Source organism: Hyaena hyaena, unplaced genomic scaffold (assembly GCF_003009895.1).
Source record: "Hyaena hyaena isolate Hyena2069 unplaced genomic scaffold, ASM300989v1 scaffold_144, whole genome shotgun sequence".
In the NCBI taxonomy this organism is placed as follows: Eukaryota; Metazoa; Chordata; class Mammalia; order Carnivora; family Hyaenidae; genus Hyaena; species Hyaena hyaena.
In genome coordinates this window covers 1,942,557-1,969,313 of record NW_024080776.1, presented here as the reverse complement: position 1 = coordinate 1,969,313, position 26,757 = coordinate 1,942,557, and the positions used below count along the sequence as shown (strand labels likewise).

General features: G+C 57.6%; 1 protein-coding gene and 1 long non-coding RNA gene across 8 annotated transcripts in view; one reads left to right on the top strand and one right to left on the bottom strand.

Moving 5' to 3' along the window:
- Nucleotides 1-26,757, bottom strand: part of PTPRF (protein tyrosine phosphatase receptor type F) — a 97,078-nt gene that overhangs the window by 33,855 nt on the left and 36,466 nt on the right. For all 7 annotated transcript variants that reach the window (XM_039238634.1, XM_039238636.1, XM_039238633.1 and 4 more), the window contains 2 exons: nt 16,665-16,853; nt 7,749-7,859 (listed from right to left, as the gene is read on the bottom strand). In XM_039238634.1, the coding sequence (XP_039094565.1) occupies nt 7,749-7,859; nt 16,665-16,853 (300 nt within the window). The remainder of the gene's footprint in view (nt 1-7,748; nt 7,860-16,664; nt 16,854-26,757) is intronic.
- LOC120236045 lies at nt 205-3,738 on the top strand. Its single transcript, XR_005529563.1, has 4 exons — nt 205-412; nt 1,390-1,524; nt 2,787-3,004; nt 3,420-3,738. It is a non-coding gene; the product is annotated as an uncharacterized LOC120236045 (long non-coding RNA).

Genomic DNA, 26,757 nt, shown 5'->3' with positions numbered 1-26,757 from the left:
GGTGATAGGCATCATGGGCTGAGTCTACTTCCCTCTGTGTCCCCAGGCTCACTTGGGATCCCTGTGGGTCTCATGGACACCTAGTGTTCTGCTTTCTAGAACTGGCTTCCTCATTTTCATTAGGGGAACTGCCTCTCCTCCTGTTCTTGCTACACGGGGCATGTGACCCAGATCAGATTAAGCCTTTGGACTTGTGCAAAAACTATTAGAACAACTTTCTCTCTGTACGGCAGTGGCTAACCTTAGAGGGACTGGGACCACCTTTCATAACACTTGGGAGAACATACTTGAGGACAAAGAAGCCAACTGAGGAGAACAGAACTAAGAGACAAACACAAGAGCCTGACCAGACTTAAAATATCTGGATGCAGCCCTGCCTGACATCAAACCTACCTCTACATATTGGAGTTTGGTAAGCCAAGAATATCCTTGCTTTGCTTAAGCCAATTAAGTAGGTTTCTGTCACTTGTCCCAAAGCTGGGAGTCTGCATGGCACAATGACAATGTGTCACAGAAGAGAGTTCTGCATGGCAGAGAAGAGGCGGACCCTGGGCACAGTTGGCAGGAGGAACCCACAAGAAAGAGCACCCTTTGAGCACTCCCTCCCTCAAATGGCACCAGAGTGAGACCAAGAGGCACAGAGAGAATCATCACCCAGCTTGGTGCTGCGGGCCCTCCCTGAGCTCCGGAGCTGGGCCTGGGAGGCAGGCTGTGGGAGGAGAGGCACAAGCTGGCAGGTCTATTTGCAGACCAGGGTCAGGCCTGTGGATGAAGGGAGGGGTCCCTACAGCCCTGGCTTGAGCAGACAGGCACAGGGGAGCAGCCTTAACTGATCAGGTCTTTATTCTCAGCCCATGTCCTCCCCGGTCACCGGCACTGAAAGAGGTTCGAGGAGGGAAGCCACTCTTGAACATCTACTACGTGCCCAAGGTTTCCTTCCTAGAGATGTTATCACCTCCCAATTACAGACAAGAGAACTGACCTAAGGCTGATCCTTTTAAGCAACATGCCTGAGTTTACGTATTACCAGGAGATCACTTGTGTGATGAAAAGCTCACACCCTTTTGAGCCCTGGCTGATAAAGCTTAAAAAAGACAACTGGGAGGCTCCAGGGAGAAGCTTCTGGACTTCTGGATAGCCAAGGCTAGCAGAAGATATTCTCCGGTTGGCAGAAGGATGGGACTTGGACAGGGTGCCTGGGTGACTCTGTCGTTTGGACATCTGACTTCAACTCTGGTCATGACCTCACGGCTTGTGAGTTTGAGCTCCATGTCAGGCTCTGTGCTGACAGCTCAGAGCCTGGAGCCTGCTTCTAATTCTGTCTCTCCCTCTCTCTGTCTCTCTTCTGCTCCTCCTCTACTCACGCTCTGTCTCTGTCTCTGTCTCAAGAACAAAAAAAGAAGGATGGGACTTGGAGAGCCTGTGCCAGGGGACACCATGGCTGCAAGCTTGCCCTTGCAGTGGCAGAATCTTGGGGCCTGGTTACTCCCTGGACAGAAAAACAACGAGCCCCAGGGAAAAGAGGTAGGTCCTTGGCCAAAAAACCTTGGGTCCCAACCTGAGCAGTGTAGAAAGCTGATAGGACTATAGCCTATCCAAATAGCCCCGGGAGCACAAGGTCTTCTGTTCCACCGCCAGGAAGGGGAGGCCCTTCAGAACGAACGATGATGAGTTTGAGAGGGCAGGTGTGACCCTTAGGATCATCCCTAGTCCCTGGGCAAGGGTCTCAAGCCCCGAGGCTGCTGGGAATGCACCCTTGATGCTTTCACGGGGCTTCAGGCACACATAAGGAGCTCTGGAGCTCTCCAAGCCCAGGCTCACCCTCCCCGCAGTGTCAGGGAAGTGAAAGTATGTCTGCAGAGGGAGGGTGGGGGCAAGAGAGGTAAGAGACGGCCTCCTGGGATCCCGAGTGGCAGTGGGGCCCTGCACCCTGGACCTGCCTGGACAGCCACCCCCGCCTTAACAGCCAGGAGGGGCCGGTGCCTCCCTGCAGCAGCCCATGGTCACTCCTCCCACTGTCCCAGACACAAGGCCTCCCAAAGGGACAGGACGCGCCCCGGACTTAGTCTATTGACAGAGCAACAGCAGGGAAGAAAAAAACCAGAGCCAGGAAAAATGCACTTAGGATCTAATCCTGGGCTCCAACAATGCCGGTCTATTACTGTTCCCCGTGCATCTTTACTGCTGACATTTTATAGACAATTTCCAAAACAGGGCTCTGCCATTTCTGGATTATATTTCAGCTGTAACTTTTAAGTCTAATTATTTGCGCTGACAGCTTCCTATAATAGGGCGGTGTGGCGCCCAGAGGCATCAGCATTCAATGGAGTGACAGCCTAATCGCAGGGGGAGGCAGCCCCGCAATCTGCATTCACTCACAGAAATTTCTCTGATGAAAATAACACAACATTAAGGAGGGGATGAGGGGCAGGATCCACTGTATCAAGATAAAATAACTCTTTAATAAATAACCTTGTGGCTGCCGCAGAGCAGTAATTAAATGCCGGCGTGCTCGGCACACAGTTTTAAGTAAAGCTGGAAAAATGTAAGATGTAATTATCAGCGCCAAACAAATTACCAGCCCAGCAAATCCCCCTGGAATATTTAGAAACTCATCTCTGCCTTCCCGTTAAATATTTGTATACGTGCTTATTTTTGGTGGGACCACAAAGGGGGAGAAGGAGAAGGGACGAGGGACCAGGACGGTGGGGGAAGGGGTGTAGGGGGAGGCGGCTGCAGGCAGGCTGGGCTGTCTGCTGATGACTGCTTTCTGGACGCCCCAGCAGATCTGCCTGGTCAGCGAAATGGTGTAAGTGAAATGCCCCAGAGCTCAGGAGCGCATATGGATGGATGCTCAGGGCTGATATCTGAGCTGGGCTGCAGCCCTCCTCTGGACTGGCTCCCTTCTCCCTCACGGAGGAAACCTAAGCCAAGGAGATGCTGCAGAGGGGACCAGGTGGCCTGAACCCACTCCCTGGGGCTCAGCCTAAAGCCCAGCGGACAGGTGAGTCTCCTCTGACTACTGAGAGCACGTGACACAGGAGTGAGTGCCAGCCTCTGCTGCCGGCCCCAAGGCTAGGAGGAGAGGTCTGGACCTGAGGGTGGGGCTGAGAACTGAGTCCCATGTGAGAATGTTCTGGAATGGGCTGGGACAGTCTCCAGGGAGTCCTTCCCAACCTGTGGCTGGGCCAGGGCCTCTTCCAGCTCCCACGTGGGCCTCACCAAGTTGCAGTCAACTGTTCAGTCAGGTGTGAGCTCCCTGAACCTGAATGCTCAGCGCCCAGCACAGGCCTGAGGAAACGCGAGAAGGCTGGGAGGGCCTGGGCAGAGGGGCCTGGGGAAGGTGGGAAGATCTTCATTCAGCTCTGGTTGGAAACGGGGAAAAGACAAGAGTGTAGGATGTTTCCTCTGTACCCAAGATGATGCCACCCTCCTGTGCTGTGGACACCAAACTTGACGAGGCACATCGGGGCTGGGTGCCCCGTCGGGCTTGTTGGGGACCTCAAGGTCAGTGCAGACCTGCAGGACTTTGTGGGGTAAGCTCATTCTATATTAGCCTTTTCCCTTCATCCTCCCAGTGGCTACAGCTGAGCTCGGGCAAAGGTGGGAGCTTAGGTGACACGGTTGTGGAGGGAAGGCCCCACAGGCACAAGTAAGGTACAACTGCTCTCAGCTCCCCCAACCAGTCCTGAACCCCACCTGGAACAGACAGACGGCCCGGCCCAGGCATAAGGGGGGGGGGGGAGTCTCGTGTCATGCACCATGCCTGCCTGACCGCCCCAGCAGGGGAGCCCAGCTAAGGGGACATGCAGCACGTGGCAATCAGGGACCCAAGCGGCACAAACATGCAGGGCAAGGGGCCAGCCCGCCCTCCCCTTGTCCTGCCGGCCTGCCGGCCCGAACAGCAGAGAGCAGAGCCCAACTGGCGGGCAGGCCTGGCTGGAGTGAGCCCGAGGGAGCTGACCGAGCCCTCTGGGCCCTACTGACGGGAGCATCCCGTCGACGGGCGAACTGCAGATGGATAAGAAGTGAAAAGGACCAACCTTCTCGCTGATCTGAGAGATGAGAGTTTGGGTTGATGGCAGAGTGCGATGAGGATGAGGAGGGAATAAAAAAAAGACAAGGAGAAACACAGAGAGAGTAAAAACAGGCCAACCTTCATCTGCCCACACAGCACGGAAACAAGACAAGACTGTGCCCCACGCACACGCACGTGCACGCAGGTGCACGCGGACCACGCTGCTCACGAAAAGACTCAGGACTCATGGAGGACATGGTGGACAGGGCTGGGTCCCGCTGGCCGGCGCTGGGACACCAAGGGTGGGACAGGGCAGGGTGAAAGGGGAGCACAGGCGGGCCCCCATGCCTCACGCACACCCCACGGCTCGACAGACCCAGTGAGCTGGGCTCTGGGGTCAGGGCCCACCCAGCCTACAAACCCACTAAGGCACACAGGCCGCTAGATTCCCACCACCTTGAGGAAGCCCCATACTGCACAGGGCATCAGCGTGAGGAGCTGGTGTGGACACCTATGGGGAGAAAGGCTGTGGAGACACCGCCCCGTTGAGGCTCAGCTATGGCCAGCGGCCAGCTCCCTGCAGAGAAGGGGGAAGGTTGAGGGCAGGTAGGGTGTGGCCACACCCTGGCCCCTGGCAGCTCTGCGTCCTGAGAGCTAGAGGAGAGAGACGCTGTGGATGGAAGGAGAGGGTGAGTCACTCGGAGAGGGATATGTTTGGTGACACAGAAAGGCTGGTCCACCCAGCTTGCCTGGGCCTGCTGGACTGTGGGCAACTGTGAGCAAAAGCACGTGTAACTGGATGACGCACCCCCAACGGCTCTCCCAACAGCAGCAGCGGTCACTGGCCATCTAGCATTTCCCGTGTGCCTGCCCCTGTGCCCGGAGTTTCACACAAGCTGTCCCATTAAATGCCTCAGCTGCAGCGGCTCAGAGTGTGGAGCCCTGAGATTCTGGAGGACAGAAGAGGGATGGGAGGCGCTGAAAACAAATCTAAGGAGGAGATATGGCCTTCAGTGCAGTGGACACGGCAGGAGAAGAGAGACGGAGGGAGGTGAATGCTGGCAGGGAGGCCATCCATCTACCGTAGCAGTTCCTCCCCGACCCAGGCAGCACTGGGCAAGGTCTGGAGAGGTTGCGAGTTGTCGTGGCTAGGGGGTATTGCTGGCATCTAGGGGGCCAGAGGTGCTGCTAAACATCACACAATGCCCAGGATAGCCCCACATAACTAGGAGTCACGCGGCTGCAAGTATCAACTACACCGAGGTTGAGAACCCGGGGCTAGGGTCCACAGCAGCCCAGGTGCTGACGATCCTGACAGTTGGAGCCCACTGGCCTGGAGGGTAAGGTGTCTGCCCTGGAGGAGACGTCATGACCGCTCTGCGGGCAGCGGGCAGGCAGGCACTAGGGGTTTCTCCGTGGGCGGCCCACTCACAAGCAGGTTTTAGGACAGAGCTGGTGGCCAGCACAGGAGAGGCTGTCTCAGAGGAGCTGGGGTGGACAGGCCCTTGGCACTGCTGGGGGTGGAAAGCAGGGGCTTTACCAGGATGGAGATGAGGAGCAGTGGGGACACGAGATGCAAAAGTCCTTGGAGCAGGCTTCCCAGGTGTCTAAAAGTCTCATTTGTAGGGCCTGTCCTGGGGCTACAGGGCAAATCGCCCTTGACCAAACAGGGCAGGTACAGGTTCAGGTGGGGCCTGGGTATAAGAAAGGTCTTGGGGACAGAAACTCAGAACTGAACCTTACATATGAGGGTGCACAGGAACAGGTGCGTGAGGGAGGAAAAGACAGACAAAGCCAGGTTGGGACGGCCTGCTTCAGGGTCCCTGGCAAGTGGGGCTGAACTAAAGAAACTCCCACACTCCCTGGCCCCATGGGAATTGGCCGGAAAGGTGATTTAGGAAGACTTGATGGGAGTGGGGGATGGGCCATGGCAGGGTCCTGCCCGAGTCCACCATGCGTGGCTGGAGGGAAGAATTCCCTGGTTAGTGCTGGCTGCCAGTCACGCTGGCTGAGCTCACCTCCTCTCTGAAGAGACCCACTTGCCTCGCCTCAGGGGTGAGGCCAGTGCAATGGTGACTTCGGGGACTACCAACCACTCAAGATAACAGTGCAGGATTCATCACCTATGTCTGGGCCTTTCCCTGCCTCAGTAGGGCCTCCTGCAGCTCTGCTCCAGGAAATGTGCCCATATGACCAGACCATGCCCAGACACCAAGGGTTTCTCAGTGGCTCTGCTGGGCCTCTCTTCTCTCTGATGCTCTTGACCCTTTGATCTTTTGGAAGAAGTGTTCAGTCAGGACCCTACAGCATTTGGAATGGATAGTCCCGGTGGGAGGAGAGCCTAGGGCTGTCTCGGCAGCTCCTCTCTAGGAAGGGCCTTGTCAGACCCCTGCGCGCCAGTCAGGATCTCTGCCTGCAGCCGTGTGGCAGGGGCTGTGCACCTCACACCTCTCTCAGCCTTGTGGGTGGCTCTCAGGCGCCTTGTCTCTCTGCTCTGGTGCGGCTCCTTAAAACAGGCGCTGGGTCCACTTAGGCGAGTCTTGATGAGGACATCTGACAAGGGGGCTGAGTGGGGACGTCTCACCCCACACCTCCAACCCTGAGGAAGATGGTTCCGTGGTCTCTGAGGCACAATTTGCCAGTCACCCGGCGGGCTCACAGGCTGGGCCTCTTGGGAACCTGTGCCGACATAGAGCAGCTCCTCCATAACTACGCGGCCGACGACCTGATTCTCTCTGCCCCGTCTGACCATGGGGCCCCCAAGAGTGGGACAGGCCGCGGACACCGCCTGGGCAGACGACCCCCTGGAGAAGCTGCCCTAAGCACTTAGCATGATGAAGTCATTGCTGCAAGGAAGTCGTGTCCGCTTTCCTTTTCAAATCCCCTGAGTGGAGACAGTTTCACTTGTAATGATGCTCATCTGTGCAGGAGGGTTAAATAAGGGGACATGGGGGCAGAAGCAGGGCCCCTCCCAGGCGCTGTGCACACCAGACCCACGGTGTCCTCAGGAAGGAGCAGGTAGCCAGCTTTGGTCACCCTATGAGCAGACACTGGACACTCCAAAACAGTCCCCAGGGCCTCTATGCTGGGCACCTGGACTTGTGAAAACACATGATCCATTAAGGCCCAGCAAGAAACACCTGAAACACAGTAGGTGTGCACCTGTCGGGGCTCACAGATGCCTCAGACTGACCGTCTCCAAGGGTCCTGGCTGGTGACAGAGCACAGCCGCCTCCTCCCCCCGAAAGGCCCTGGGCAGACCTGGCGAGAGGGCAGGTTCACCTGGCCCGGAGCCATCCCCCTTGCTGGGGTGGGCAGGACAGACTCAAAGAATGCCGGGCCGGTATGCCCCTGCTTCCACACAATCATGTGTGCTCGCCTGTGCACGTGTGCACACACACACATGACAGTGAGAAGTCGGCTTGGAAGGCTTGAGACTCCCGTGGGGCTCTGGACCCACGTGGCAGGACCTACAAGAGATACAAATGCTCCCCAGAGCGACTGCCTCCCAAAGGGCCTGCAGGGAAGGAAGGAAAAGTAGCGGCAGACATAGGGAGCCTGCCCCGTGGGAGCAGTGGCGGCTGTTCTTGCTGCGGCAGGAAGAGGTGGGAAGAGGAGAGACTGGGCCCACGGCAGCCCCCACCATCCACACCAAGTGTTCCAGACAACATGCCCAGCAGGGTCAGTTCAGCTCCACAGAGACAGGGCTGGGCTCTGCCCGCATCCTTACCTCGCACGTATAGGTTGGCGGGGGCCGAGTAGCGTGTGCCTTTAGAGTTGGTCGCCACACACTCGTACTTGCCTTGGTCCGACTCCTCACTGCTCTCAATCTGCAAGGCACCTGCGGGGACACAGTGACAGAGGTCAGGCCTAGAACATGGGGAGGGGCTTGACAGCATTTGGGCTTGTGTTGACGAGACGCTGCAGATATCAGGGCCACGCCTGGGCACAAGTGTTGCTCCCAGGAAGCTCTCCCGGATGAGCCCACGAGCCTCCTGGTTGGAGGCAAGGGTCACACTATGAAGCACAATCCTGCCTGTCCTGCCCCGAAGTCTAGTAGGGCCTGTGGGCCAGGCCAGCGGCTCCATCACACCCCCTTCATCCCTGGAGTGGCCAGCACTAGAGCCCATTTGCCAGTGAGCAACCCCACTGGTGGCCCCAGGCCTGTCAGCCCTGCCGGGCACTGTGGAGCCAGGCATGGTGGGGATGGCCTGTATTCCTGGGGGCCTGGGAGCTGCAAGCTTGCAATGGCCCTCACTGGGCAAGAGCCTGAGAAACCGCGCCGGCCAGAAGTCCACAGGAAGGAAGGGGTTTGCTCTGGGGGCCTGGTGCCCAGCAGCTTCTGCTCATAACACCCATCCTCTCCTCCCACCCTATCCCCACCCCACTGGCCCCACCCATTCCGGCTCCTCTCCTCAGCTGGTCCGATAAAGTGCTTCGACCCACCACGGCTGCTGCATAATTCAGGAGGCTAATGGAGGCTGTAGCTCCCATTCAGGCCAGTGCCCTGAGGGGCTGCTCCGGCCGCAGACGGACAGACAGGAGCCAGGATTCAGGCGAGGGGGGGAAGGGCAGCTGCAAAGGACCCTCACAGAGGGCCAGTTCTGGCAGGTCTAGGTAGTGGAGCCCAAGCCAAGGGGGAGGTGGCGGGTGAAACCACTTGACTTGGCCACCCCCCAGCCCTGGCAGTAAACACTGGAAAACACTGTTCGTGAGCGCACACCAGGCAAGCTGTCTGTGACAGTAACACCCCGAGGCACAGGCAACACCCCCTCCCTGGAACAAGCCGACAGACAAACCCACACAGGACAGTCCAACGGACACTTAACCCCACAGCGCACAGCCTGACAGAAAACTGCCGCCTGCACAGAACGGCCGGGGTGACCCTGACAGCCCCCACCTTCCCAGGGCTCAGGCTGCCTGATGGTCCCCACACCCACACAGGACATAGACAGAACCTGAGGAATCCCACCTGACTGGACTGGTCAGGAGCCACGGGAAGAGTTCCATGTCACACTCTCACAGCCCAGCCCCCAGGGGAGGCCCGCCACGGGTCCTGGCTGCAGCCTCTTCACTGCCTGCCCTCCCTCTCCCACAGCCTAGACCTAGGGAGCTGGAGGGGCCCTGAATATGCTGGGCACTGGAGGTGGGAGAAGAGCCTGCGAAGGCTCAACCCCAACGCGGGACACCGGGCTGGCCTGCTCTGTGGTCCTGGCCTCAGCCCTCCCCAGTGGGCATCAGGGAGCACGCGCATGAGGGCCCAGCACACGTGCCAAATACCCATCTCCTCCAAGAATAGCCCCGACGGGCACTCCACAGGTCATGTGTATGGGATGGATGGACACTGTTACAGAAAATGTTCATTTGAGTGGGTGGGGTCAGGCCCCTGGCTGGTGGCGGGGTGGGGGTGCTGCACTAGGTCAGCTCAGTTGGGGAGGGAGGGGAGACATGGTGGCTGGTGCCACCGGCAGGGACAAGAAGTAGTGCCTGGGTGGGACCCCTGCTGGGGGAGGAGGCTCCCCTGTGACAAAAAGTAGGACAGGTCAGGGGACCCAACTCAGATCCTGAGCCTAATTGCACAAAGAAACTCCCAAATCTGGAACCAACACCAAGACCCAGCGGCAGGGGTGTGAAGAACTGGTGCAGGCTGAGAGGACGGGGTGGGGGGAGCGGGCCCTGCAGGGCCAGCCCTGTCCTCAGAGGGTGATGGACAAGATGCCCCATAGGGAGGCGGCTGTTCCTCGGCCCAGCCTCTGTCCTAACACCCCCTTGGCCCTGGACTGAGGGATCTAGCGGTGCCCAAGAGACGTGTGAAGAAATGAAGTGAATAAAATCAGTGCAGGAGCAACCAACCATTTTACAGTGTGCCTGCTCCAAGCCAGACACTGCCCACACCCTTGTCTCCTCCTCTGAACCTCATGAGCCCCGAGGTGGGCCCTGGCCCTGATTTAAAGATGAGGAAGCAGACTTCTGAGAGATGGATGGGTTTTCTGATGGTCACACAGGTGAGTCAAGCTCGCACCCGGATCTCTGAATCCAGAGTCTGATTTCAGAAGCCCCAGGCTGTGGGGCTCTGCTGCATGAAAGCAGCCAGGCTTGGCAGGTCACCTGATCTGGTTGCAGCAGACCCTGGTTATTCTGTGTCATGGCAGCACCTACACTAAAGCCTTCACTGACTGCTCCTCCTCGCGTGTGCCGGGCTAACGGGATTTACAGGATGGTCCTCACCCTGTTCTAGGGCCAGGATGTTAAAGGGAAGTCAAGCAGTCATTGGGGGCCCCAGAAGTCATTGGGGGCTTCTGAGGAGGAAAGGCAAGGCCCGGCCATGCTGCCACACTTCCTGGGAAGACTCTCCGTCTGTGGCCGGGCTTGAGGATCAGAACTTGGCTTCACTGTGGGAGCTGACAGGGTCCGTTCTGTGGGGCTGGCCTGGAAGGGCCGGGAAGTAGGGCTTGCTATCCCCAAGGCGGGGCTTAGTGGGGTATTTCTACAGTCCAGACTTGCAATGGATGAGTCCACAGGAGGGAATGATCGAGTGTGGAGGTGTGTGGTGGCCGGTGGTGCTGAGGGGACCGGAGCTGGAGATGAGGAGGCTGGAGAGGTCGGGATGGGCATGGGGGAGGTGACGGACTGGACGGGATGGAGTGGTGGTGACAGCAGTGGCGTGGCGTGGCGAGATGCACGGACAGCATTCTTACCTCTGATTGGTGAACCACCTGGCGAGGTAATTTGAATGCAAATAAGATCAGAGAAAAGCATTAGTACAGAAGGAAGGAAAGCCACAAAAAGCCAAACCAGATAAAATAAAACATGAGAAAGGGCCTTAAATATACAGAGAAATCGAGGCCCGAGTTAGGCCAACGCAGGTGACAAGTGCGCGGGCACCAGGCTGAGCCAGGCAGAGTGCAGGTGAAGCAGTGTCCCTTGGGTCACTGGCATTGCTCTGAGGAGGTGAGGGAACGTGGGACTGGGGTTATCGGGGCTGGAGGTGATGGGACTTAGGAAGGTGGAGTCAGGGCTCCTGCAGACCCTCCTGGCTGAAGCCAATGAGGGGGAAAGTGAATAAAAGAAGTAGCAACCCTGCTCCTTAGGGGTGCCTACATCTCACAGGTGGGTAAGGTTTCAAAAACAGAGCACTTACCAAAAGCAACCAAGGAGGTTAAGCACAGAGAATGGGTTAAAGGGAGGACCTGCCTTTGGCCACCATCAGGCTAGGTCTCCCTCAAGCAGACATACCAGCCTGGCCCCACCATGGGATTTGGGGGGAACTTATAACCCAGTAGCAGATGCCCTACAGAGCCCACTCAACCCTGCTAAAATGTGTGGGACTACTGAGTTTATCCCCAACCTGAATGGTGAGAGCCAGAGGCAAGTGTCCCCTCCTTGCCTGTTCAGTGCTTCAAGCCCAGAGGGCCAGACACACACTTCCAAATGCCCTGTGCAGGGTGGTTATGAGGTCTGAACAGCTGCCTTCCCAGCGGGTGCCTCCTCTGAGGCAGTGTTCGGGCCCCATCTTCTGCCACCACCTCACCCAGAGGAGAAAGGAGCCCATGGGCGAGCTTGGGCCCAGTGCTGTCCACCGTGCCCCTCTCTGCCCATGGCTAGGGGACAGAAATAAGCCAAGAGACAAATCAAACACTTATCATTCTCTCGTTGAACTTGAGGACACCTGCCTAGGAGGAATGATCCATGTTCATGTCCACATGGGAAAGATGAAACAAGCTGAGGAACAGGAAGTGACCTGCCCAAAGCCCAAGGTCACATGGCCTGTAAGTGCGGGGACAGGAATTAACCAGGTCTGGTGCACAGCCTTTCCACTACAGGTGCAGAGGCTGGAGGGGAGGCAAAGGTGGCTGCTGGGACCTGGGCTGGGTGTGTGAGGGGGGCTGCAGAGAGACTGGGAAGAACTATCACGACAGTGATCCTCCAGCCATGGTCCAGGGGACCTTTAGGGTCCCTGAGACCCTTTCAGAGGCTCCACAAGGTCAAAACTATTTTCATGGTACTAAGAAGTTATTTGCCTTTTTCACTTTTGCTGTCTCGTGAATATACGGTGGAGTTTTCCAGAAGCTCCGTGAAGTGTGATATGGCAACAGAGCAAATGCAGAAGCAGATGTGAGGACCCAGTTACCAACTTCTATCAAGCCCCAAATTAAGGAGATTCGTTAAAGCATAAAAAACAGTGTCACTGTGCTCATGTAATGTTTTTGTTTTATGAAACATAATTATTTTTCATTAAAATATATTATTTAACATATAATGGGCTTTAAAAAAGTCATGTAAAGTTTAAATATTTAAAACCTTTTCAGTTCTAACATCTAACGTGGTAAATGCTGACGGAAAAAAACCTCTGCAGACGAAAACTCCTTGAGATTCTCTAATATTTACAATCAGAGGTTGACAATCACTGATCTACGCTTGTGGCCTGTCATGGCAGGGGGTGGCAGTGTAGACGGTCCAGGACTCGGACCCCTAGCTTCTGGCCTCTGCTCTCCCCATACCTAACCTGCCATGTGAGGAGTCTCTGGACCTCTCAGAAGAGTCACTTCCCCACCAGACTGAAAGAAGAACTTGCCTTACCATTTCACAAGGTGGGTGTGGGCCACCTGGGCGGGGACCCAGGAGTCAGCATCACTCCTGAGAGGGGCCAGTGTGCTCAGGACAAAGGGAAACCGTAACCATACACTGCCAGTGTGCCCACCCGGCAGACCCAGCTGAGGGGTGGGGAGAGTTGGGGAGCAGGCTCTCCCAGTCAGAGCTGGGCCAGCCAGCAGGGGAGGGAACTGTAGGCCTCAGGCCCATCCTGAGTCTGCTCTGCCCTTGGCTCTGGGTCCTATCTACCGCATCCAGATGCTGGCATCTCTGCTCAGGCCCTCTAGTCTCAGCTCGGGTGGCAGGGCGTGTGGAAAGAGGCTGTGGCCTGGGTGAGAACATAGATGCGTGGATTAGGTTGTCCTGGGCGGTGATGAGATGGCAGCTTGCACATTCAGGCCACTGGGATGAGCAGAGCAGGGGAGGTCTCCTTGGTGCCCTGTCCATGCTGGGCAGAGCACGTGGGCCACCAGCTCCTTTCAGGAGCCAGCAGTGGCTCTGAGCCCCGCTTGGAGATGAGCCCCTGCCAGCTGCTCCAGTGATGCCATCTGCTCCTGACTTGATTTCTATTCTCCCTGAACTTGTCTCCATTCCTCCTGGGCCCACCATGGGCCTCAAGTTCAAGTTCTCAAGAGGCTCCTTGCATCAGCACATCACGTCACTTCAGTGCGGAAGGTGCCCATGGAGCAGAGCTCATGCCTGAGCAGGGCTCACACCAACTGCCCTCCTCTCAGCTCCTGTTCCAGAGGCCACGGCCCGTGACATGTGCTGTACCTTAGCCTGCAGGTGCCTGACAAGTTTGGGGGACCTAGTCAGGGAGAGCCTGAGGTCTGGAGAAGATGGGGTCCTGGAACTCTGGAGTGCCCGCAGTGTCCAAGCACTCCCTAAGCCCTAGATTTGGTATATGTGATACTAGAAGGCCTCTGGGTGACTGCACGGAGGGGGTGCTCCCTGGCCCTGGATCTCCACATGTGACCCCAGGTGACTCCCCTAGGGCAGCTATAAAGTGGGCATGATAATCACAGCCTGTCCTACTTCTCAGGCTTGGGGAGAATCAAACGCAACAAAAGGCAGGAAAATACTTTGTGATCTGTTGGCGATGCGTAAACTGTGACGGTCCCTGTACGGCTGAGTGCTTGGGGGCCTGATTCTACTCCACTGAAGGGATATCCCTGTCACATGTGCAGGGAGCCGCCCCAGCACCCTTTTAAACGGTAGCAGGACAGGGGCAGCAGCTACCGGAGTCGAGGACCAGGCAGCAATGGGGGAAAGAATCCTGTCTGTCACTACAGAGGTGGGGTGATTGAGGCCCCGAGGGTGTCATCCTAGGAACTGGACTTTGGGTCCAGAACTCTCCAGGTGACAGCTTCCAGGTGGCAGTAAAGGTCAAACAAGGTCTTCCTTGAACCCAAGGAGCAGGAGGGTTGGACACTGGTCTGTAGGAACAGGACCCGAAGGTCATGTTCATGAAATAATTTATCAGCAAGGGCTCAGAGACACTGGTCCTACAGCTGGGTTTGTGCTGGGAGCTGGGGGAGCCAGCCATCGCAGTGGGGAGCCGACCCAGGCCCTCCCTGCAAGGAGCACCTAGTAAGTGAGCAGAACGAGAGCCAGGCAGTAACAACACAGGGCAGGGTGTGTCCTGAAGGAGTAGGCCTTACTTAGGCTGAGGAGGGAGAGGCTTCATGACCTGGTGAGTTAGAGGAGAGGGCAAGGACGGGGTCAGGGTGGTTCAGGCGAGTGGGCAGTGGCCACAGGTAACAAGAGCCCAGTTCACGGAGCCCTCCACATACGCAAGGCGGCAAAGTACAGCTTCTGCTGCCGTTGTCTCACTTAGTGCTTACTGTCACTCCTTTTTAATGGTGAGAAAACAGAAGCTCAGAGAGGTTAAAGGACTTAACAGGGCTAGTAAGTGGAGTAGCTGAGATCTGAGGAGGTAAAGCTGTGGAGATGTGCATTGGGAAGATGGAGAGGGGTTCTGTGCACCTTGTTCGGGAGCTGGTGCCCAGCCACATGGGCAGGGAGATGCCACTGCAGTGGTCGGAAACTGGAGGCACCGAGGAGAAAAGTGACAGCTGTTAGGGGATGGATTCCTGGGGAGAGCCCGGATGCGGAAGGGCAGGGGGTGAGGGGAGCAGTGCTCAGCACTGGGATGTGGTCAAGGTAGCAGACGGACAGAAGGGGTCCAACATGAGAGCCATGTGGGTGATGAGGGCATCTGATTCTTCCTTAATGGAGTAGGAGTCGGGGTGTATCCTAGGTTTCAGGCTGAGGGGGCTTCCACTTGCAGGGAGAGGCTCAGGGTGGGGGGACAAGGGTGCGGCTGTTTGGGAAGGAAGTCACCACTTCCTTGGGTGAAGGGTGGCCAGGGTGACACTAAGAAGGCAGACAGATTTTAGTCTAAAGCTCAGGTAACTGTGTGGTGTCGGAGAGACAGAACTAGGTGTGTGGGAGTGGAGAGGAGACCTGAAGCTACAGGAGCAGGTGAGCTGGCCTAAGGGAAGGCCCTGTGCATGAGGCAGGGCTCCCCAGCTGGAGGAAGGAGCAGAGGAAGAGGAGGCCTCAGGGAAGACAGCAGTGAAAGGGAAGCCAGCCGGGGGTGGGCGGGGGTGGGGGGGCAGGCAGAGGAGCAGCAGCCAGTGGAGTAGCGGGCAGGAGCCCACTCACCGGGCAGTGAATGGGTGGCACAGGGCCTACATACAGTAAGCACTACATAAATACTTGATGAACAAGCACACAAGACAGTGTGCCTTCCCAGAACTGCTGCCACAGGCAGTCAGTGCCGTGCTGGGGTGGAGGCCAGGCCTGCAGGGAGGACCATCTGGCTGTTTGGGGAGCCTGCCTGTGGGAACTGTGGGGAAATGCAGAGGAGCCGAACCATGCTGGCCAGTGGGCAGTGCTGGGCAGTGGTTGCAAATGCTACCGGACCATTTCCTGCCTTGATTATGGCTGTTTTAATTAACTGTGTTACAGCTGCCTCCATCTTGTTGAGTTTTAATTAAATTAAATGAGCTAACACTTCGTAGGCTGTCTCAGGCGGCCATGGCTAGGCCCTGAATCCTGCCCTGCTGGGCAGCTCATCTCTCCCTCCTCCCCTGGGCACTGCTGGGGCGTCTACCTGGTGGGAGGTAGCAGGGAGGGGCTGGAGCCCCAGGGAGTGGCGGGGGCACCTCTCAAATCTGCGGGGTCCTGAAAAGGGTCGAGTCACATCCTCCTCTGCAGCGCTGACATCACATCTGACGGGCAGCAGGGCCCCTGGCTGGTGCCAGCAATCTCGCCAGAGCCCACCGGCCCGCAGCTAGCAGGAGAGCTTTTGGACCAAGGCCTATAGGTCCAGCCCTTGCTGGCGGCAAATGCAGAACGCAGCTAAGCTGATTCTGAGCCTCCTTTTCCCGCCTGCATCGTTCCCACAAAAACTGAATCAATTATCCTGGCGGGAGCCTCCGAGGCGGATCGATCAATGGGGCGACACCTCCTGCCTGGTCATGACGGCATCCTTGCTCCTGGGGCTCCGAGCTGGCTTGACTGAGATATCCAGAGGAGACGTATGGCCCTGGTGGCCAAGGGATGACAGCAAGTCCTCTTGGCTCTAAGCTCCTGAGGGCCAGCCTTTTGAAGCCAGATGCATAACACATCTTTGGCCTCTTTTCCTGGCTAAGCCCTGCTGTCTGGAGAAGTAAGGAGAAGCATCATGTAGGTCTCCTCTCAGGCAAGGCTTCAGGAAAGACAGAGGACGAACACGCATAGAGCACCTCTGCAGGGCCCAACGCCATGCTGGGCACGTCACGCATGCCACAAGGAGCCGGGCTGGACCAAAGTCTAGACTCTGAGGATTCCAGGAAGGTAAAAGAACCACCAATGACTAGACCTCGTTGTCAAGCTCTCTTCCCTGGGCCAGATCCGGCCTAACCACTGGATCCCCTATGCACAGCTCTGCGGGGTCGGCCCCAGGCTGAGATCTCCTGTGGCTCCCAGGCACCCAGGCTGTGCTTGGCTCCAGCTGGACACCTTTCCTAAAGTCTGTGTGGCCCCTTGACTCTCGCCCTCTGCTCACCTGAACGCAGCTGCTTGATGCGCCCGTTGCTCGTGGCAGGGTCCACGGGGAGGAAGTCCTTGAACCAAGAGATCTCTGGATCTGGATTCCCACCTGCCGCACACAGCATGGTGGCTGTGCGTGCCTTCTCCACCACCTTCAGCTGAGGCCCCATGTCGATGGAAGGGAACCCCGAGGGCAGCTGTTCTTCTGCAGACAAAGGACAGACATGCGAGTTAGGTCTGGCACTGCCTGCCCTCTAGAACCCTCCACTGTGGGCGGCTTCTCCTGACTCCCAGGTTGGATGGCACCCTCAAGACCCTTGCCTCCCAATTCCTGAATGCCAAAGGTGGAGCTTGCTCCATGTGAGTCCCACTACCCAGGCCTGCCCTCTATAAGGCTAGGGTGGTGGGAGGATGGGGGGTGGGGGCGGGTACAGTGGGGCCGCCCTGCCCTGTCAGGGAGTTCCAGATCTGAGAAACAATACCTCATATGGGAGATGTCAGCACTTATCTCTCTGGGCCCTCAGAAAAACCAGGACTGATGCTCTGCTGGCTACAGCAGAAAGTACCACATGGCTGCTAGGCTGCATGTGGCCCACAGCTCAGACGGCAGCACCCAGAGCCACAACTCAGCCCCAAAGCTCTGTACTGTCTGGTCCTGTCCACTGTTTGCATCTAGCCGTTAGCTCTATGACATGGAAGAACCCCACATCACAGCCCAGATTCTGCACCTGACTCTCATACCCCCTGCCCTACCAATGACGCCCCACTCAACCCCTGGTCCTGACCCTGACCCTCTTCCCTCCATCACTGGGGGCCATGGTCAGGCCTGGGGACCACATCAGTGTGTGTGGAGGCTAAGTAGGTAAAAAAGCTCTAGGAAGACACGAAAATTTGACGAAGGGAGGCAACACCCTTCCCCAGCAGCCTTTTCCCATCTTGCCAGGGGTTGGCGACTCACATAAGGGTCAGTTCCCTGGGAGCAACAGCAACAGGTATCAGCACGTCCCCACTCCCAGTGCAGCCAGGCTTCTACACCCAGGCTTCGGCACCCAGCCACAGGTCACGTGGGGCTTCCACTTTCCCCACTAACTAGCTCTATGACCTGGGCGCACTACTTATGCTCTCCATTTATCTGCAAACAGGGTTCAAGTGCCCACTTTGTAAAGCCATCATGAGGATGACATCTGATGACACAGAAGGTGCTGGGCAGTGTCTGACACAGAATCTGCACCAGTGAATATCAGCTGACGTTATCATCATAACTAGCAACAGGTGAGCCACCAGGGCAGCCAGGTACCAAGGCCAGGGGCTGGGGCTGGTGAGAGGCCCTCCCCATCAGCGTGTATGTGAGAACTGGGCAGAGCCTTTCCCGCAGTGTGGATGCCAGGCACGCCTAATAGAGGATGGGGAACGCTGTCAGTCTTCCGGGTGGGGATGGGGGGCAAGGCTCTGTGGTGGCAGAGACCAGGATATAGCACCGCCTGGAACTTCCTCCCTTGGGCCCAGCATAAGATGGATGTGTTGGACACTTGCTGAGGTCAGGCTCCTGTGCCGGGGAAAAGGCATATGGCATCCTCAGAAGCAATTCTAGAAAGTAAAGGCTGGCAAGGCTGCTTCTCCCTATAGACTCTCAGGGACCCAGGGGGCCTGACTGGGGAGGCAGGCAGGAGAGGAAGCTGGAGGAGCCCCAGTAGGCAGGGCAAAACATCCCTCTGCTGCTAGATCCCAGGAGGGGCTCTGCCAAGGTTCCAGCTGCCAGGGGCATCCCAAAGGGACTATGGCCACCACAGGATAGGGGGTCTGGGGCTAGGGAACAATAGGATTCCCAGCACGGCCTTGCCTCCCCAGCCTCTCCCAGTAGCTGGCAGGATGCTTACTTCCCCACCTGCGGTCCTATAAATTCCAGATGTGAATCCAGCAACTCCTTGGCTGTAAATATGATCCCACAGTGTCCTGACTTTCAGCTCTGATTTTTAAAAGGAAAATGTTAAACAGTGGCAAGAAAAAGGAAAGTGGCAAGAAAGTAGGACTTGGGAAACACCCAGCAGGAAGCAGCTTCCTTTGGGTCTGCTGTCACTTGCTTTCACAGAAAGGCCCAGGCAGAGCCTGAGCCTCAGGTGCCCGCCCCCTGCACCCTCCTTGCCTTTCCCAGCAGCTGGGAGACACTCAGGAGAGTTAGAGCCACCCTAACCCAGCAGGGCACCAGTCCTGAATCCTACCTGTTCTGCCCTGCTGAGCAGTGGGGGCAGAGGAATGTCAGGGCCTGCCAGTCCCCATCTCCACCAGCAAGGTAGATCAAGGAGAAGGGAAGAAGTGCAAACACCTGCAGCTCCACGTCCCGGCATCTACTCTGAATTCCTAACACGGGGAAGGTCTTGGGGATTCACGCCAAATTAAGGACAATTAATTTTCCTCCCTCAATTATCGGGCCCTCAATGGCTCTGTCCTTGGCTCAGATCATGCCTCAGGCACTGCCGCCAGAGCCTAAAACCGGCATGTGTGAAGAGCTGTCCATAAAACAGCGGGACCCGAAAGCCAGTCCCTTGTGCCAACTAGGCTTCTAGGCAGAAGTCGGAAGGCTGCAGTTCTGCACCTCCAGCGGGGGAAGCGTGTCTCACAGGAGGACTCCAGCCCGTCGGGAGTGAAGGCGCTGCCATCTCTTCCTGCTATGCTCCCCAGGAGGCCTCCAGCACATTCAAATGTAGCCAAGGTCAGCAGCTGTTACTGTCTGGCCAAGCTGGGCACTATGCACGCTGGTGTAAACTGACCCATCCACTGGTCTGGCACATTTATTCCCTGCACACCCCCAGTACCCACAGGGGTCAGGTCCATGGTAGCCTGAAGCACTGAGGCTAAGGACCAGGGTGAATCCTTCAGTTGGACTTTACACGATCACTCCAAACCCAACAGCAATCAGGAAAGCTGAGGCTCAGATATGAAAAATAGAAGGTTATGTTTACTAAGTTCCACGTACCGAGTTAAAATGATTAAAAAAAAAAAAAAAAACGAGTTAATCTCTACCAAAACCCTATGTGGTATATGAGTGAATAGAGGCTTAGAGACCTGCCCAGGGTTACGCAGCTACATCAGAGGTGGGGCTGGGATGACCCCGGGTGGTGGGACCCCCCCCTGCGGTGAGGAGCAGCACCACCATCCTGCCCCATACCATGCCCTCTGTCCGATTCAGAACTCAGCGCTCCATGGAAGCCCCCTGCACACAAGCGGCAAAACGAACCTGCACGCACCCACACCCCAATGTATGGGCACTCACACCTCAATGAATGGTCATCGAGTCCCCTCAAAACCTGGCCCCCCCAGCTGCGGGTGGAGGGGAGGAAGGGCTCCTCCCCCTCCAGGCCACCCGGTAACCATGGCAACGGGAGAGGCGGCCTCACGGAGGAAGGTTGCGCGCTTGCCCGCGTCCCAGCAGGCGCGCAACCTCGATTGGTCCAAGCAGCTGCCGCCCCGCCGCCCCCCCGCCCCCCGCTGGGTGGAGCGGCTCCATTTCAACTCCCCAGCTCTCTGCTCCCCTCCCCCTTGGGCTTCCTTCCCGCTCGACCGCGTAACTGGGGTTCCCTACACTTGCCTCACAGCCTCAGCCGGCTTGGCATTCGCAGTGTCTGTGCCTGTAGGGCTGAGGCCCCTCTGTTCTCTGATAAGGGGGTCCTTGGGAGAGAAAGAGAAGTCCTTGGGGCCTTTAAGGGGCTTCAGAGGTACCAGGGAACCTGGGTCTCTACAGCTGTCTGCGGATTTCACCTGCATGCACAGGTAAGGTGCTCAAGCATTCCCAGGGCTCTCCCATCAGGACCTCTGTCTGCCAGTACCTCAGTCTGTGTACCTGTGGTGGGTACGCTCGTGTACGTTAATGGCTCTTGCACTGAACGCACTGGTCTTTAGATACCACAAGAGGGGATCTAAACTCCTTCCCTGCTGTCCCCACTGAGCAGGGGAAGATGACAGGGTACGGGTGTGTGTGTGGGAGGGCTGGAGGGTATTAGGAGACTGAGGCTCAGAGGGGAGTAGACACTTGGCTGAGGCCCCTCGACATGGTGGAGCTGCTTCAAATCCAGGACTCACCTGTTATCTTGGTGGCTTCCTGGAGGAGGAGAGAGACACAAGAGTACTAAACCCTTGAGCATGGGAGCTTGAGGAAGAGCTTTCTAGGGGGAAGGAGGGAGTGCTCGAGTAAAGGTTATGGAAGGGTGGGAGGCCAGGAAGAAGATGAGTCTGGTTGGAGCTAAGGCAAATATTGGGGTCCCAAAAGATGAGGCTAGAGTAGGGGTGGACAGGGGATGGGCTTAGGCTAGCTGCAGTGGCCGGGGGCGGGAGGCTGCAGAGGCCCCTACAAAGCACACAGGTTTCTTTGTCCAGCTCAGCCTGGATGCCTGAGGCTGCGTCTGGGCCAGAGGGAGGGGGCTGCACCAGGGAACAACAGATGGAGACGCCTTGCAGGGTCCTGGGGAGGGCAGCACCGTCTGTCAGCACGACCTTCTCACCCGTGTTTATCCAGCTTCATGGCGTCTCCGTGCACATGCAGGCACACATTGGCGCACACATACACAGGCTCCCTGGGGTGGCACCATCTGTAAGCCTGACCTCCTCCTCTGTGCAGGAGTGTTGGGCCTGGCCTCACCCTGTCTCTGAACACAGACACCTAGAAACATGCACAGCCAGGCACCCACAGAGATATACGTGGAGAAAGAGACAGGTGCAAAAATAGAAACCGCCACCCGCCTATGGAGGGGCACCTGCAGTGACAAGCACCTGTGGAAACAGACGCAGGCGAGCATCCAGAGGCAGGGCGCACAGGCGCTCCACACACATGTGGAAACATGCAGTCAGAGACACACACATGCTGAGGCTTGTGCACCCAGAGACACGTAGAGAAATTCGAAGGAACGGAGTGAGTAGCGGGGCTGCTGGTACCCCCAACCCTTGTGCATTCTAAGGAAACCAGAGCCACCTTAGGCCTTGTCCCTGAGGCAGCTCCATCGCAGGGTGGGGGCCAAGGCACCACCTATCAATTCAGAGGTGCCCCCCCCAGACCTGTACTCTCCCAGGTTCCCCGCTTCCAACGCAGTAAGGGGGGCCCAGGGAGCCCTGGGCCCATCTTCCTTCACAGCTTTCAGTCTCCATTTTCAGCTTTTTCTAAGAGAAAACTCCCACCTCTTGCAGCACTCAGATTTCATCAAACTTGGCATCTTAAAAGCCTGTTTTGTTTTTGAATCTGAGCTGTTTGGGGCCTGTCGGCAGCAAGAGCCCAAGAGTGGTAGTGAGAGCGGAGAGCAGCCACGGCCTGCCCCCCCTCCCTAGGGCTTCCCTGACACCTCACACCACCCTACTCAGCCTGGTTGGTGAGGCCTCAGGGCCACATACACCCAAGTGAGGCCTGGGGCTGTCCCCGGGCACACGCCCCAGCAGCCCTCTGGCTTCCGGGGCCCCGGCCGAGGCTGGAGTCTGTTCCGGGGGTTCCCCCACCGCAGCCCTACTCCAGGAAGAGTCTCTTCATCCGTTTCCCCCTAGGTTCACGCCACCAACAGCCTCCTATTCACTTCTCGGACCCCCGGACCCCCGCCACCCCCACTGCTTCATGCCAGCTCACCAAGGCCAACCATGACTCCTCGGGGCTAAATCCAAAGGGCACGTCTCAGTGCTCATCTTGCCTGAGCTCTGAGAGTGCCCCGCCCCACTGGCCACTCCCTCCTTCACATGCCTGTCTTCTCTCCATCCCCGCAGCCTCACTCCAGGTCTCCCTCCTACCTCTCAGGCCCCTTCTCACCAGATTCCCAGGGACCACCCCCCACATGCTGACCCCCAGCCGGGGGTCCATCCGGGCTCCCTTCCTCCCTTCTTGGCTCTGGCTGCCTGAGATTTGCCATTTCTTAACCTTCAAAACTCAATCTCCAGATGTCCCTTGAAGTGCCGGGCAAATCTGCACATGGCCTCCTGGATTCCTCCCCCTGGATGCCCGCACACGCCTGCTACAACAGATTTCTAACTAGACTTGTCGATGTGCCCCTTCAGATCTGGTCCTGAATCTTAGAAAATAGTACCACCATCTACCTGGGCCCAGAGCCATAACCCACAGTCTCCCATCTCCCCAAGTCTATAGTAGCCAGGCAGGTCACTGCTCTTTCTCCACTGCTTGTAACCCTTTCTCCCTTCCTCCCCTGCCTGCTGCCTGGGTTTAGGCCATTACTGCCTGTCAGGATGCCCCAGTCTCTCACTGGTCTCCTTTCACCCTGCTCTGCATCCCCAGGGACCTTTCTTAAGCATACATTTGATCGTGTCATTCCTCTGATTAAAATCCTCTCTCCTCAGGCAACCAAGAGGGAGGCACCTTACTAAGGATGGAGAGGGTACACACATGGGGGCATTTAAAACCTCCCACTTGGCTAGCTACTCCCAGAGCTCCTAGGCTCCACTCTGTGGTCATGAGGCTGGGGGAGAGGGGAGCCAGCAAGGAGGCCAAACACACAGCAGGGTCTTGTAAGTCCCTGTGAGTGCAGGGGTGGGGTGTGGGGGGAGCAGGCTGGGCACAGGGGAGGTGCCCACTGTCTGCCTAACAGAAGAGGCAAGCATACTGCCTATGCCACCGGAGGACCACTCAGAAGGGAGTCCACTTGGGCCCTTGGAGAAGGATAAAAACTAGAGAAGGTGGGGGATTCTAGGTACCAAGAAACCCAGAGTCTGACCTTAGGCCTCCTGGCAGTGTCCATCTACCTAACACCTCTCTCAACCCCATGCCTATGGTCCAGAACTCTCCAGAAAATGGCTGCAGAGCCTCATGTGTGCGTGATCCCAAATGCTACAGTGGTCATGATGGGGGTTGGGGGGGGTGTGGAAGGTCAGGGAGGATCAGGGAGACCAAGTCACTAGACCAGAATCATGTAGGTCATGCCTTGGCTCTGAGGGGAGGGGCAGGAGCTGTCCTGGGTTCTAGGCCTACTGTGGCTGCCAGTTAGAGAGGTGACAGCTCCAGCTTCTGCAAAACCAGCCTGTTACCCAGACACAGGGAGAGGGCACAGCCTGCCACTTGGGAAGTCATACTCTGCCTGTGGTAGTTCTTTATCCCAGTGACCCCAACCCCAAAGCCACGCTTCGGCCCTGGGCAGGGAGGAGGGTGGGGAAGGGAGTGCTGACTCCCTGGAAAAACACCCACCCGTCCTGAAAGCAAGCGCCCTTCCGGTTCCGCTCTGGGTCCAGCACAGCCCAGGATCTCAGGACAGGGTCATACATTGCTCATCAGCCCTGCTGTTGCTGAGGCTGTTTCCAAAGGGACTGAGTATGGGGGTGGGCAGTCTCACAAGGTCCTTTATCACCCCACAGGTCCCAAAGTCAGTCAGGGTCAGAGTCACTGTAGAACCCAGGGGTCCAGGCCCAGCACTGACTGACCTTCCCCCGCCAACCCCAGTCACTGTCCCACATGCCTCATGGCAACCCCGAGCCTATAACAAAGTAGGCAAGACCAGATACACTCCGTGCATGGCACCCATGGGTGGTATGGTCCTGGTCAGTCGGCTGGGTGGAAAAAGGTGAAAGGGAGCCTCGCGGTGGTAGGAAGAGGGGAGGCAGAAGAGGGGGCCCAAGGCCTGGGCAGGATCTTTATCTGGTGCGCCCTGCCTCCTGGCGTGGCTGCACAGGAACTGCTGAGGAGCTAGTGTACTTGAGAATGGGTCAGCCTGACCACTCGGTCCCACGTTCATCCCCATCCAGCTGTCCCGCCCAGCAGCAGCTCTGAGCAGGGAACCCGTGGGTCCGAGAGACAGAGAGCCCACACGCAGCCTCTCTGACCATCCCCCCAGGGTCAGACTGACCCCCCACACATTCAGCTCAGACTGCCTGCTGCACATTCCCCTCGCCACACACCCCACACCCACACTGATGCGTGCACACACACAGACACTGCATAGTGTACACCACCTACTGTATACACGCCCCCTGCAGCTCGATGGGCACGCAGGCACGCACAATCTGCTGTACACATAGCATACAAGGCACGCACCTGCTGCGTTAATGCCATGCCACACACCTCATACACTGCCTTACCCCAGGCACACAGGGCACCCACGGCACATGCAGGTGCCTGTTGTCTGTGCATCCACAATCACAAGGCAAACACTGCCACCTGTACCCTGAGCCAGGCCCCTCCAGGACAGAGCCGGAAACAGCCCATTCCTGCTCCTGGGCTCCTCCACCCCCAGTCCTCCATGTCTCCCCCTCCCCTTCCGTAACCCTTCCAGAACCTACCCAAATCACCAGGGCTCTGCCCACATCTCTGCTGTCTGGCCTCCTCTGGGGCTTTCCTGACCACTGTGCTGCCTGGCTTGGAACCCACAGGCTCAGCTGAATCGTAACCTCCAGAAGGAGCTCCAAGACCCTCACTCCCCCCACCTCCTGGAGGGAAAGGCCAAGAAGCAAAGCCTGTCTCCCCTCCCCCTGCCTCCAGAGGGAAAATGTCAGATTCTCTGTCTCAGTGGCGGCAGCGGGCGGGTTGGAGGGGGAGTGATTCAGCCTCTGCCTCAAGAGTGCGGAGTGAGAAGAGCTTTTCCTGCCATTACCGGGCGAGGGAGAGGCTGGCGCGCTAATGGCTTCAATTACCACTCAGACAGGAACACTGGGCGGCAGGGCCCTGTGCCTGTCACAGCCTGGACAGCCTCACCCCCAGCCAGCTTGTGCCAGGCACCCCCACCCGGTCCCCAGCCATGGGTGTGGGGGGAGAGGGGGCAGCCAGGCAGCCGGCTGCGCACCACAGGGCAGCTGGGGCACATCGGGCCACACCTGGTCACACGGGGAGTGGCAGTCCTGTCGAGGAGCTCGGTGCAAAGGCCTGGACCAGGGAGAGGCTCAGGGAGCCTTGAGCAGTGTAGGGTGTTCCCCAAGGCTGCATGGCAGCCACGTACGGGGGAGGCTGGGCCTGGTGTGGAACAACACAGGACAGGGGGAGCAAGACCAAGCTTGCAGGCCTGGGCTCCCTTTTGAGGGTACACCTCTCCTGAGCCAAGTCGCCACAGGCAGCCCTCAGCCACTCCCCTGGAAAGCCCAGTGCGTAGTAAGCATGACGGCATACAGACTTTTGGCCTACGTGCAGTGTGTGACACCGGTAGAGGACTCCACTCGTATTCCTGTCCCCCGAACCAGCTTCATCCTCACCCCAGGCTTCCTGAGAACCCGTGGTGGCCTCCCAGGATCGGCCCTGGCTCTCTTCCCAGTCAGACTATCCTTCCTCCCTGCTCCCCCCACACCCCCCAACTCCAGGCCTGCAGAGGAGGGCAGGGAGGGGCAGGATGGTCCTTGTCTGGGCTGCTTCCTCCTGGCCCCGCCTCCTGGCCCCTTTGAGGCCTCCTACTCCACTCCTTTCTGCCAAGCCAGGAGCCTGGTCAAGGTTACACAGACCAACATGGTAAGTCAGCAGTTCGTCTTCCGGGATGGGTGTTTCAGGAGGGGGAGGGGCTCAGAGCGCCACCCTCACGGGGGCAGGAGTACAAGCAGGGCAGGGACCTGCCCCCAAATCACCCGGGACCTCATCAGACACCTCCTCCCACAGCCCAGAAACACAAACATACCCCAGACCCCTGCTAGAGAAACCTTCATTCAAGAATGCCCCTCAGGACCTTGAGGTCCCTCCAGGTCTGAATCCCCCTCAACTTCCGAGCCTGAAAAACCATCCTCATCCTCCTCAACCCTTTAAATATAAAGCTGCCCAGGGCAGTGGTGGGGATACGAGAGTGCCCACAAAGGAACTGGGGCATAGCGGCTCTGGCAGGGCGGGGAGGCGGATTTCTCTTTCGGCACTAACCCAGAGGTCCTCTTTCCTCAACACGACAGTCTTAGAAGATGCCCTCTTGGCAGAAGCCACAGTTCTGGCCCTTCAGCCAGATGCCTGGATACCAGGGTAGGACAGAAGGCTCCCCGCTGGGGCAGATGCCAATAGGAGGGAGGGCAAGGCTGAACTATTTGTCCCCTCATTAGAGGACAGGAACAGAGCCCAGGATACTGGGCAACCAGTGGTCCTGGCCCAGTGCCTATCCTCTGGGGCCCTGCTCCACAGGGAAGTCCCCTCCATGGCAATGGACATGGGGCTGCATCACCTGGATGATGCCATGGGA